Consider the following 13,290-nt stretch of genomic DNA (forward strand, 5'->3'; position numbering starts at 1 on the left):
CCGGAACGAAAAGAAGTATCGCTTCGGCAGTCGGCTGCTGACGAAGCTTTCCGCCGGCCACATATCAATACTTCTTCTTTCCAATAAACGACACCATCCACTGAACCTTTAGAGCTCCAATAGCCATTTACGTCACCCTTGGAAATGCCATCAAACTTACGGAGCGGCAAGAATTGGGAAGCGTACTCCTACTTGCAGTGAGGGCATCGCCCACGTCGTAAGCCCGCCGACTCGACGTCAAACAGGCACAAGAAGAAACAGGCAAACTATAACAAACGCAGTTTTAACAACAGCAATGACATCGAGCTTTTATTGTACATCATTTTCGTCCCGACAACGCCGACGCGAATTCTTCCCGCACTTTGTCACACAAAAATATACGCAATATATATGTATATCTTATCACCACTATATATATATATGCACAGCATGTAATAGGTCTCATGTCACGCCGCGCAGCAGGAGATCCCGCAGGTTCCATCTTCAATCAGACAGCGGTACTATATTTCGCTGCGCTGCACCTGTACGCACGCTTCTCATTAAGCAGCAGGGATGGAGAGGAAGAGCAATGCGTAGGAGCAATCTACAGGCGCTGCACAGTAAGCTGTTGCGGCAACCATACTATATATATCTGAAACTGTACACGACAACGGTAACGCGTGAGGAGTGTTGACTATTCCAACAATGTCATTTTTTTTTGCCCTATGTTTCAGTGACGCGCGCGGTGGCATCTCGCGAGAGGACTTATACCAAAATACTATGGCACGGCAATAAATTAAAATAAATATTTAATGAACAGCTATGATACGCGACACGTTAAATAACACGAAACACCGTTATGGCATTGCTAGATTCGCTGCTTCGCTTTCTTTCTTTTTCTCTTCGACAGGAGTGGCGCCAATGGTGTGGAACTGGAGAAACCATGATCATCAGGACTTTTGCTACTTTGACGAATACCGAACGAAACACGCTTACTACGGGGAATGCTTTCCCTGCAACATATGAGAACCACGACAAGAATTGTAGAAAAGCCGACATAGACCTATTTGTTTTCACTCTGCCAAAGGTAAGCAAAAAGAAAGAAAGAAAGAAAAAAACAGCAAAAGAACAACTGGTGTGTCGAGGCTACAGAATTTGGCATTACATGTAGTCAAAGGCAATGTCTAAGATGTCAAGTACTTCAACGCAAACCTGACGAAGCCTTCCCTACGTCTTTCACATTAATTAAAGAAAGTATGACAACGCCTTCTGCTATTTTAAACTGGTGTATATTTTTTTAAGATGTGATAAAAGTAAACAGTCAATGAAAGAGGAACATTTAGCGAAACATCTCAGTTGCAAGTCTCATTTGCATTCGATTCAATCTTAAGTCCCACCTTTCATCCCTTCTTTCTCTAACGTCAGCACTCCGAAACACATACTCTGCAGTAAACGCTGTATAACATTCTTTTGAGAACAGACCTCACAAATACGGACCACAAATCTCTGAGCGCCATATAAAGCGCTACATGCAAAGGTGGCACTACATAACGGTCTAATACAAATCCTGCGTAGTCTCGGCAACATCGTCGACAGGAGCGTGGCGATAGCGTTACATATTGCACTCGAGGAACACGTGAGCCAACCGGGTATACTCGATAATGAGGAAACACACTTTTCGCTAGACGCGCATGCCTGCACGTATGCTACAGTTCTCACTTTGAAGTCGTTGGAACGAGGTCGACGACCACGAAGAATCCAGTACGTGCACGAGCATCGAGTACAGCCTACAGAGGAACAATGCATAGGGAAACTTTCGGACACTACACACTCTGCACAACACGACGGACCGGTGTCACACAGCCGCAGACTGTATACCAACGGTCACGGGTGCTTTCCAAAGAACTGTGTGACAACTCGAACACTGCGTAAATCCGCACCTATCAGGCCTACCTTCTATTTCTAATAAGATAAAGCTCTGGGGAAAATTGGGTTCGTGTCCAGCGCAGCGGCCGGCGCCAATATTGAAGCAATCTTGTTACCGAAGCCGTGCCCTGGTGCTCGGTATATTATAACAGGTGCAAGATACACAGGGAGGCCAAACTGAAGCCTAGTGTTCCGGGGGACTGTATACCCGTTGGATAACGGACCGGAAATGCGCTGACTCATTGCAGCAGTACCTGCATCACACAGGGCTCCGTGCGATGCTCTCTTTTTGTTCGTTTTATTTACTACAGATGCCTAGCAGCAAATCTCCAGAAAGACGAAAAAAAAAAAAGAAACTCACAGCGCTGTCCTGTGTCTCTGTGTCGTCCCTGTCTTTTTTTTAATTGCGCTAAAGCCCTTGCCATTATGAGTAAACTCACACATCGTAACTCGGCGATTACTAACACGATTTAGCGATGCGTTTTATTAGCGTCAGTATTAACACTGCACGCTAACAACTATTAGCAGTGGGATTTACGCTTCTTGTCTACCAGAGATCAAACCTACATATTTAGGCGAAATGCATGCTATCCACCTAAAAACAATGCAATTTGGCTTCACTTTCTGCTCTAATGGCCTATAGCGCATAACAGGGGAGTTGCCACAGCATGCTTAGGCACCCTGAACACGAAAGGAAACGAAATAATTCTCGCTTCGTTTCAATTGCACCGCAGCCTTTCCTTTTTTTAAAGCTTCATACAGTTTATATTTGTACTGATACGAACGATTGCTAATCTTTGATGCCTGTCCATCCGACTGAGGAGAATGGTTGAGCTTCGAAACACGAATTAAGAAGTGCACAGTCAAACAGTACGCGTTCAGCAGCTCTCCTTTGCGATTCATTAGCAAATGTGCCGATTAAGGAAATTAGATGAGCTTGCACGAGGGTTATGAGATCAGCGCGCGCAGTTCTGCACAAGCTTGCATGCATTGAAGTAGAAGAGCGATGGCAAAGTAGCGAGCCTGTTAAGTTGATCATCAGCGAAGGAGAGAGCAGCCGACTGTTCTAATACAGGAGTGTACTGCACACGAGCGTTTACACAACGACAAACTCTAGAAGGTGACTTAGCCTTCAAGTCAACATTCAGAGTATATATACGAAAGCGGAGAGAAAATCTCTCACGCGCTCTCATCGTTATAGGAAGCCTAGATTCATACACACCTGTGCACTGTTTTGAACTTCTGTACGTGTGTATCAAGGCCTTATCTAGGCAACGCGGCCTGCAAACGCCGTCTGCTGTCGGCGTGTCAGTACTTCAGCGATGCCTGGAACGGAAATTTGGAGTTCTCCACGAAAGGAGTTTGCGAGAGTGAGCTCACTCTGTTCGGGTCGCCTTAATGTGCACTTTCGTAGATTGGTGCGAATACCTGTTTCCCCTCTTCCGACCGCGTCGCAAGGCGATTTTTTTTTTTTTAAGTGTAGGCTTCCGAATAAGACGAGTTCTGGCACAAATTGGACGCGTGCCCGACACGAAGGAAGGGGACAACATCGAAGCCATCCTGACTGTTTACACTCCAGATTCGTCACCTGCATATTTTAGCGAATGCAGATCAATGTTTTCTCTGCTCACGCTTTTATTTGTCGGGCTTGCTTTGTTTAAGCTTTACTTTTTTTTACTACAGCGAATCGCATACATAATGATGAGATAGGGTGTGCTTATCGGTTGGCATTAAAAGAAAGAAAGAAAAAGAAAGAAGGAAGGAAGCAATACAACTGCGTTTCTCTAGCTTACTGCGACGTGGCGCATATATACACAGTTCTCGCTGGCACTCTTATAATTTTATGTAGTATATGCAACATACGAATACAAATAAAATGCCAACTCGTGCTTCAAATCACAATTCAGATATAATGACGTTTTTTTTTTATATTGCTATTAAGCTTTGGACTCGGCATTAGCCGTCTCATTTTACGTACCTCCGAATGCCGACGAACTGTTGCGCTGCTCGCGAGTGAATTCACGCGAAGAACGCGTACACAAAGACGTGATTATTAAAGTTCATGTCCGAGGTTAGGCCGCTGCAAACTTCTCGTAAAATCCCTCTCAAGAATAAAATAAGGCGTGCTCACACACGAACGGTGCACTTCGAGAAACTGTTAACGGCGATAATGCCTTCGTCGGAAACGTCATTGCCGAAGAAAAGCAGACGAAAGCTGTATCTGGCTTACGCACGCAAACGCGTCGTTGCTTCCTCGAAACTAAAATGGTCGGACGACGCGATTAATCTTTGGTCTCGGGCAGAAACACGCACGCCTAACGAGGACGTGGGGGTGGAAAAATAAATCTTGCGTATCCATTGAGCCTGTCCACATCGTATGCGCGCGTACGTTGACTCGTGGCGAGTGGGTTTTGTCAGCCTCGATTCTGCAGCAAGGAACGAAAAATTCAAATGACCCGCCCTGGTTGCTTGGTGGCTTTGGCGTCGGCGCAGTTAAAGCGCGAGGTCGCGGGACCGAACCCCAGCCGCGGCAGCCGCATTTTAATAGGGGCGAAATGCGAAAAAGAAAGAAAGGAAAGAAAAGAAAAATGCGTGTACCGTGCATTGGATGAAGTTTGAAGAACTACGGGTGGTCGAAATTAATGCGGAGTTCCCCCACTATATATATACACTGCGTGCCTCATAACCAGATGTCGGTTTTGGCGCGTAAAATCACATAACTTCATTTTAAATTTCGAATGACTCGCGCAGCGAAATGCAGCTCATTGCTTGAAACTTACAACGTCGCACGCTTTCGGTCGCACAGCGCACTTATTCCGCTCGCACGCTCGCGTATACCGCCCTGACGCTTTCGTTCGAGAAAGAAAACCCATTACAAGGCCTCGCGAAATACAATAACGAGGCCTTCTAGCAACGCGTACGCTATAGCGCGAGGATACGACTATTTAGATCATTCGTACAGTATATGACTCGCGGTATATAAGTGTCGATGATCCGCAAAGAGGACGGTGTCACACTGCGCAATGTAGTACATACACTGCGATACGAAAGGTGTTTCGACAGGCTTAACAACAGACGACACGGTGAGGCCAATAGCCAGGGTTCGAAGTGTTCTATTTTTTCTGCTTCTTAACGTATACACACAAAGCAGTCGATACTTCCATTTTATGCGATGGACCTCCCTTATCTCGCTCCAGAAAACGTGCCGTGGAATGAACAAGTGCGATAACGCTCAACACTGCTTTCGTTCACATCACACTTACTTGCTGCGCTCGCTTTGTACAGATACGCGCGACTAAGTGCGAGATATCAGAGCTCTCGCAAGACGCCCCACGATCGACAATCATCCCGGAGAACAGGCATTCCCTCAAATTTCGCTTTCTGTAGAGCCAGCGGAATCGACGGTTCGCTACGGCGCGCAACTCCAACGACGACTAGTAGATACCGCACTTAAACTACAATCTTAAGCCGAGCCAAGCAAATTACTCGACCCCGCACTGTCACCATTTCGCAACACAAAATCTGGCAGAAACGAGAGTTTCCGCGAGCGTGTAAAGCGCCAAGCAAGCAACCAAGACTGAAGAACAGACGTTTCTGGCGATGTCTTCGCATGCACACAACGCGTATACGTACAGAGAGCGAATTGTGCCTGCAAAAGCAGTGAGGTACTATTTGATGGAACATTGCTTCAACAAGCTTTTTCTTCTTTATGGGATTCCACGAACAAGTCCGAAACTCCTGCACCGACGACAAAAAACTAAATATCCACGTTTTACTTTCTCACTTACTACACTTTTCTTCTTGAACGTATGAGTAACTAGTTCAATTGTTTCTCCAGGCCCCGCGAATTTTGTTCACATAAGTATTACTCTGTTATCCCAAGTGAACATTGCTGGAACAGCTGAATAGCGGAATGACACGTACAGGGAGACAGAACGTGAAATATTGGAGACAAAATAATTACGGTTTTGTCGGCATTAAATACTCACCCTCTATGTTGTCAGCTCTGGCGCTTTAAAGCGCCCCCCCCCCCCCCCCCCATCTTCCGCATCGGACGATTTTTCGAAAGTCCCGTTTCATTGTATAAGGGACTCATAGCTGGCAGTGCGTTTTACGTGCCGGCATTTTTTGCTTGCGGGCACTCTTTGGCCACTTGGCGCACTTGCTGTCATAAACTCCAATCATAACAATAATCATCATGTTTGCTTGCGTCCTTCGCTCTCTGATGGATACGCAGCTTCGTCGAGAGGGAGGGGCGCGCGGCGTTTGGTCGGTTGGAAATTTCAGCTGTTTCTCGCGGCGCGCATCGCTGCTAATACTCTGCAGACACTATCGTCAGAGCGTGATGTACACGCTGCGCTTTTCTGTTTTAAAAAGAGCCAACCTGGCGAGGGGCCATTGAAAGCATGCCTGATCTCAACCCTTATGTATAGTCTTCAGCGACGATAGTCTTCAACGCAATAGTCTTCAAGTCTTCAAAGCACCTACGTTGTCTGTTTAGCTAGCGTGTACACTGACTTGCCGCTATGAACAATGCGAGGTGACGACTGTTCCCACGGAATCCGTCAAACGAATTCAACAGCGTATTTAGAGAAGGGATAGATAACTCAATGGCCTTGTACTTGACGACTAAAATCTACGCGTAGAGGCTTAACTGCACCGAGACAGTGCAAAACTCTGAAGGTGAACGTTGACAGCGACTTCTCGTTATTTGAATCGCGGGAATCTGTTGTCTCTATCTACCCGAGGCTATATATATATGAGCTTACATCGAAAATACGGGCACTGGTATAAAGAACGCTTACATACGGCGTTACGAACTGCACGACACTAACCCTAAACACGGCCTCTCGCCATTGGCGAATTCCCGTGTAGTCCCTAAGCCTATCGCACGGACGTCACAGCTACTTATACAGAAGAGATTCAAAAAAAGATCATCGTCATGTGTAGCGCGCGGAAATATCACGAGCATCGACAAGTTTACGAACACGACACGAGACACGCGACGTTCGTACCTTCGAGACCTCATCTTACGAAACCCGATTTTACGGAATGGCCAATTTAACGAACTCGTTTCCGTTCCACGATTCGCCAAACACTCGGCTGTTCACAACCCGCCGACTTCTCGAAACTTCTCTTTTGGATAAATACTCTGCGTCTCCTATACTTCATAAAATCGGATTTCAGACATAGGCCGTGTATACACTGAATTACACACACTAAGACATCTTCTCTACTTTGAACATGTGCGGAACCGCAATATTTTTTCCCGTTCACTCTCTGAAACCACACCTCTAACTATCGACGACATTCAACCGGCTTCGTAAACACTTGGAAGGAGTGTAACTACGGTCACTTCGAAGCCGACTCCAGTCATCGCAAGTGTCGAGAACATTACTCGTTATTTCTCTCAATCCTCTAAGAGATCAAAGTTTCTGCTACAATACTGCTATTCTTTTTCTGGGTGCCAGAGGAAATGCACACGTTTATATATATATACAGTAATAAATAACTTCCTGGACAGCAGGCTACAGCTAAACACACCTGCAACATGCTGATGACGCAGAAGGTTTGCGTAGTGTTCGAGAAACTGCACAGCACAGCGCACACGATCTCCGAGAGTACTTTGAACAATAACAGGGGAGACGGGCAGTCTCCAATGGCTGAAAAGCGCAGGCCTGCTCGAGACGCGGCCACTACGCGCATATCCCGTGCATACCCTGTACAAAAATTTTTGTTGGCAATCTAGAGACCTCCGCACAGAGCAACTATGCAACAGAAAGCCATGCGATGTCTGTAGGAAGTCAACAATAATCTTTCCAAGGCCGCACGCGCAAGCTGAACCCAAGTGAGTAACGCACCTGAACCTGAAGGTGGCACAAGTGAAATGCAGGCTTCGTGTACAAGAGAGCGGGACATACATTATGCGCACATACCGCAAGAAGTGTCCGCGGAGTAGACATCAATAGAGTGTCGCCATATAACGTATTAGAGTTCGCGGAATACAGGAACGTCAGAGATACAGATTGCGCAGCAAGAGGCTTTAACGCAGCGGCGCTGTTGGCGGCATCTTGTGACGTTAACCTCAACCAGGGCAATCAATATCATGCAGTGAACTTGTTTTGTATTCCCTCCGCGAATACAATGACGCAAGACAATACTTTCTAATGCGTTGTGATTGAAGAAAGCATCACAAGATGACGCTGCCAGGGCTGATGCTGGTAACAAGAGCTTGGTGGCGCCACCCACCACCCCGTTCCAAAGGGGACGCTCCTAACATCCATCCATCCATCCATGCGTCGACGTCTCCAGTGCTCTATTATTGCGCTTACAGAGGGCTTCAAGGGAGACGGAGAAGAGCAGAAGCGCTACTGGTGCCACCTCGTGACACTGAGTTCAACTACAGCACACCGAAGTATAATTGCAATGACCATACATCGCTAAGCTGATGATGTAGAGGCGTCGGTAGTAACAAGAAAACTTATAGCTGTTCTTTTTTCTTCGACAACAATAGTTATGCAACCCAATCACTTGGAACGCGTTTTGTTTGAGCAAAGCATTGCAAGATGTAGCTAACGGAGCTGTTTGTACCGTCCACTTCTCTGGCGTTCCGGTATTTCGTAAAGGGTAATACATGTACAGGCTAAATAAAACTATTCTCCTGAACATCTATTTAAGGAAGTCAAACATGCGAGAGACGTCCATCAACATTTTAAAGAGCGAGCTACCGATGCGATTGACATCTTCAAGGCTGTAAGCGAGAAGATTGAGAAATAAGAGACAGAAACTGTTAAGTGTACACATTGGCGAAGTATCTTGAGGTCTTCACGTAAAGTACGAAAACATAGAAGCATGCCAGCTTCATTCGAATGCGTCTATACGGGGAAACGGGATGCAAAGGGTACACAAACACAAATTGCTAAAAAAAGAAATAAGAAAGAAGAACAACATCAGATAAGATGATGCGGAAGAAGATACGCATGTTGATGGTTTAAAAGCTCTGTACAGGTCGCTTGGTCTTTCTCAGAAAAAAAATTTATCAGCACAACCAAGAATTATGATGAGAAGCTATAAGAAACTTTGGCTTGCATGGTACTAAATACAGAAACAATAAAATCTTTATAAAATGATAAAATTAGACAAATATTGAACAATGCAACGTGCTGCGTCTGGTCAAATACTTAAACATTGCACTTAAACACTGCCTACACTGCAGTTTCAATTTTTCGTTATACGTCAGCACAGTTTGACGCAAAAATTTTAAACAATGGAAATAAATAAAAGCTATCCACAAAACGGAGTCGTCAATGTGCTTCGCGAAAGCAAAAGATACGCCCATCTCGAAAAACTCATCGTACGTAGCATATCTCACGAATCCATTATTCTCGTATGATTTGTACGTGATCTCATATTCTAATACGAGATTAACGGATGTAGGGAATATGCGGCATACGAGTTTTTTTTTTTCCCCTCATGCAGGGATATCTCCTAATTTCACAGACATTTGCATTGCGCGGTCAAGCCAAACGCATGCCATTCGCAAAAAAAAAAAAAAGAAAACGTGACACTTTTTCTTTAACGAAGTAACAATGCACGCATGGCTTGGAAAGAAAAATGGGAAAAGAAAGACATAGTGAAAGTGAATCATTACACAAACGCACAAATCACGTAAACTAAATCTTAAAAATAACGAGAAAGGATCTCGACACTGTCCATGGTGTGTGTGTGTATAGCTCACTTGTGGCGAAAATGATGCAGGGCGCAGAGCGGAAGGAAATGCGTTAGTCTCTGGCATGAAACGGGAAAAAAAAAAACAATCGGCGGGGCAGCAGGTAGGTGCGTAACAGGTGACACCTGGTGTGCCGATCAACCGTTCCCTTTCAGTGTCTCTTCCTTTTTTGGCATGTGTTTGCAGCGCACTTTTCCTTCTCGCAACAGTCATGGAACAGAAGAAAGCGTTCGCAGGTATAGAGTTGACTAGCAGTGGTGCGACGCGGAGTCCGCCATGACGATGGCGGAGAGCTTGTCGCCGGGGTATCAGACGAGCTTCGAGAGCCGGGCCACCTCGCGCTTGGCGAGGGAGAGCTCCGTCGTGAGACGCACTTCCTTGTCGGTAAGCTTCTGCATTTCGGCCTGCACGATCTGCGAGAAAAAAATGAAAGGCGGATGTAGAAGAGGTATAGGGCGTCGGGGAAGGCACTCTCTCGCACTTTGGGCACAGTTTAGACGAGTGTGACTGTTGCGAAGTTTCGCAAAGACAGAAGAGAGTGAGCGAGAGAGAAAGTATAGGAAAAGAAGGGAAGGGCCAACCAGACGAACGTCTGGTTTGTCGCCCTACGCACGGGGTAAGGAAGAAAGGGGAAACAGAGGGAAAGAGTGCGCTTGCACGCGCGACGGGAGAGATAAACGGCAACTCGGGCTTGTGCACTTGAAGAACTGTGCTAACGAATGTGGCTCAGAAATGACTCAGATTAAGAAAATTAAAGAAAGACAGAGAGAGTGAAAAAAAGCAAGGAAAGGCAGGAAAGCGAGAAAAGAAAGCTCATACAAATAGAAAATCCAGTTCGATGCCCCGAACTGAGGGACAGGGAGATATTGCATTTATTTATTCACATAACTGCCCAGTTCGGGAAATACATGAAAGGGAAATGAAGGGGAGGGGAGGGGGGTCAATAAAGCAACAAAAATACATAAGTTGTGGCTAACAGCAATAAATCAAATAAATGTATAAAGGTAGTAATGATAACACGGAAATAGCCAGAGCGGGAGACCATGCACATAAACATGCGCATTTCCGTCGACGTATGTTAATACCAGGCCGTAAATGTAGTAAAATTTTTGCACGCATGTTATTGCCCTTGAAAAGTGAAACAATGCCTTCACGATCGTCTGCTGCGAGTAGTGGTGAGGTGGGGATTAAAGAATTGGCCTGTCAGCAAAACCCAAATAACGAAGTCGAAGGAATTTCGCACCATTCCTCTTTGTTTCCGTAAACCCTATAGCAGCTGATACCGACGCCTTTTCTATCATGGCCTCCAAGACCGAGGCAGCGCGCACGGATGTCGAAGGTCATGCCTCTGCTCCCCCCAAGCAGACGTTGCGAGCTGCGAGCGCGCAGAGCATGGACAAGAGCCATACAGTCTGCTGCGATGTATGTCAATTTACAATATCCTGACGCACCGACTACGGTGCGGCACCCTAACGAATCACGGAGTCGAGGAAAGCCAATTTCGCTTGCCCCTGTCGACGCAAGATTGAGTATTGAAACAACTTTTTTTTTCTTTTTTTTGCTTTTGAGGTACAGATGCGTTGCAAAGGTGTCTAAACACGACGCCACGCGGCCTTCTTCACAAAGTTATTTCACGGAAAGATGGACTTCTTTAAAACTCGGAGCATTCGAAAAAACAAAAAAGAAAGAAAAATTATGATATCTGCTGATCAACGATACCGCAGTGGTTTTTGCACTTACGATAATAACGCAAAAATAGCCCTGTGAACCCCACTTCTTGTGCGTCGTGTCCCGCATTCGTTAGTTCTATCCTTTTCAGATGTATCACAGGTTTACGATCATTTAAATGCCGCAGTAGAAAACGGAAACTAAAAAATAACGCTGTGCACTGTGAATACTGTACGGGAAACATTGAAGCTAGCTTCATTGTTGCTTATCAACTGCGACAAAATGATAAGTTTGGCCATTAACAAGCCCCCCCCCCCCTTCCCTTATTCCAATATGATACCCTAAAACAAAGCAATAAGCAAGATAAACATAGACAGTCGAAACCCTTCACAAATTTTTAAAAAAATAATAAGAGTACACAAAAGAAAGGGAAAATGGCATAGTTGCTTGAGTTGTTGTTGAAGCCGCTGTACACACTTCTTAGAGTCTTTAGGTAGTCATACGAAGGAAGCGAAGGAAGCGCGCATATGTCTACGGGACGCGCCAACATATAATGCCGCATGATTCAATGGACTCCCCTGCTTAACGTTGTACTTCTACATATATTAGTGCACGAATAGATTATGAGACCGAATCAAGTACGAATCGAATAGTGCCAGAATCGAGTCGAATACGTTCCGAATAGCCATCTTCACAATTGGTGTACAACCGATGTTCACATCCTATAGTATTCACGTCGCTGGCAAGGTTATTGTCATTCAATTGTGCGTTACGATTTGTGCTTATTAAAGAAAGCACAAATCCGGAACAATTAAGCGGTTTGTTCTCATACACTGCAGGACTCTTCGGAGAGTGCGTATGACTGCTGTAAAGCGGGTCAAATTTGTCTCCTTGAGCAACGCAGCCTGCTTCCACTACGAAAGTTCTCAAGCTTTATGCCTACACTATACCCGCGAGGATGAAAATGAGAATGCATGTACTCCAATTAGAAGTTTGACTGCGCAGAGTTAGCTCTTTAAAATATGAGAAAGTTATTCGAAAAAAAAATATTCGCATTTACGAGTAGTGTGACCATTCGATTGGAATCGAATACGACCACTACTTGATTCGTTATTCCAAAGTATCAAACGTTCGCACACCCCAACCAAACATTGTACTTGTAACTCTACATGTCTAATGTCCCAATGTACAGTAATCACTCACCGCTTTATCCTTGAGCCAGTCAAACTTTTCCCTCTTCATACGCGCTAGTTCTTGTGCCAGGCTCTCGATCTGCTCCTGAAAGCCTTGGAGCGTATCGGCACCTGTCGAAAGACGAAGGGGGAGACGCACACGAAAACACTGGATGCGTCGCTCTGTGAGCCGTATTAAAACATGCAGCACGCGTGCAGACAGAAACTGCTTGTGCGACAGTTATTCGTGCATTACGAACTACAAGGGGAATCATGCAGTTAAACATGCAGTACCCAACGTAACAAAGAAGAAAGGAGGAAAGAATCCGACTGAGCGGCCGTATGGCTACAGAGGTGCGTTGCCGATGTACCTTCTGATTGCGACCTGTTATCCCATATGCGTCAGCCCAATTTAAAACGACGTATTTAATGAACGCGGCAGCTTTCTTGCTTTCTTGACATCACGCTGGAACGTGCCGGCCTGGCGTTTACGATAAGAAACGTCAAACAGTGTTGCATCCTTACCTTATCTTATCGGCATCAGTCCGCATGCACAGCCTATCGCAACAAAGTATCGTCCAGTCAGCCGCCGGCTACAACGGGCGACTATCCGTATTGCGGTATAGCTATGCGTCAGGTCAGCGACGTATTCATCGCCCACATTTAAATCTTATTTTATTCGACAGTTTCCAAAAGTAGCTTTATCTTTTATTAAGGATAGATGAATGAGATGTACGATTTCAGCACCAGTAATCGATTCTCCGTGCGCACGGAATGACCGCGCACGTATATGCAGGTCAATGCCGACAAGCCTAA

General features: G+C 45.5%; 1 protein-coding gene across 5 annotated transcripts in view; it reads right to left on the reverse strand.

Moving 5' to 3' along the window:
* Positions 1 to 281: 281 nt before the first annotated feature.
* Positions 282 to 13,290, reverse strand: part of RapGAP1 (Rap GTPase activating protein 1) — a 314,819-nt gene continuing 301,810 nt past the window's right edge. For all 5 annotated transcript variants that reach the window (XM_075685746.1, XM_075685745.1, XM_075685748.1 and 2 more), the window contains 2 exons: positions 12,506 to 12,606; positions 282 to 10,047 (listed from right to left, as the gene is read on the reverse strand). In XM_075685746.1, coding sequence (XP_075541861.1) covers positions 9,943 to 10,047; positions 12,506 to 12,606 — 206 coding nt within the window. In that variant the 3' untranslated portion in view covers positions 282 to 9,942. The remainder of the gene's footprint in view (positions 10,048 to 12,505; positions 12,607 to 13,290) is intronic.

Source organism: Dermacentor variabilis, chromosome 3, assembly GCF_050947875.1.
Source record: "Dermacentor variabilis isolate Ectoservices chromosome 3, ASM5094787v1, whole genome shotgun sequence".
Taxonomy (NCBI): Eukaryota; Metazoa; Arthropoda; class Arachnida; order Ixodida; family Ixodidae; genus Dermacentor; species Dermacentor variabilis.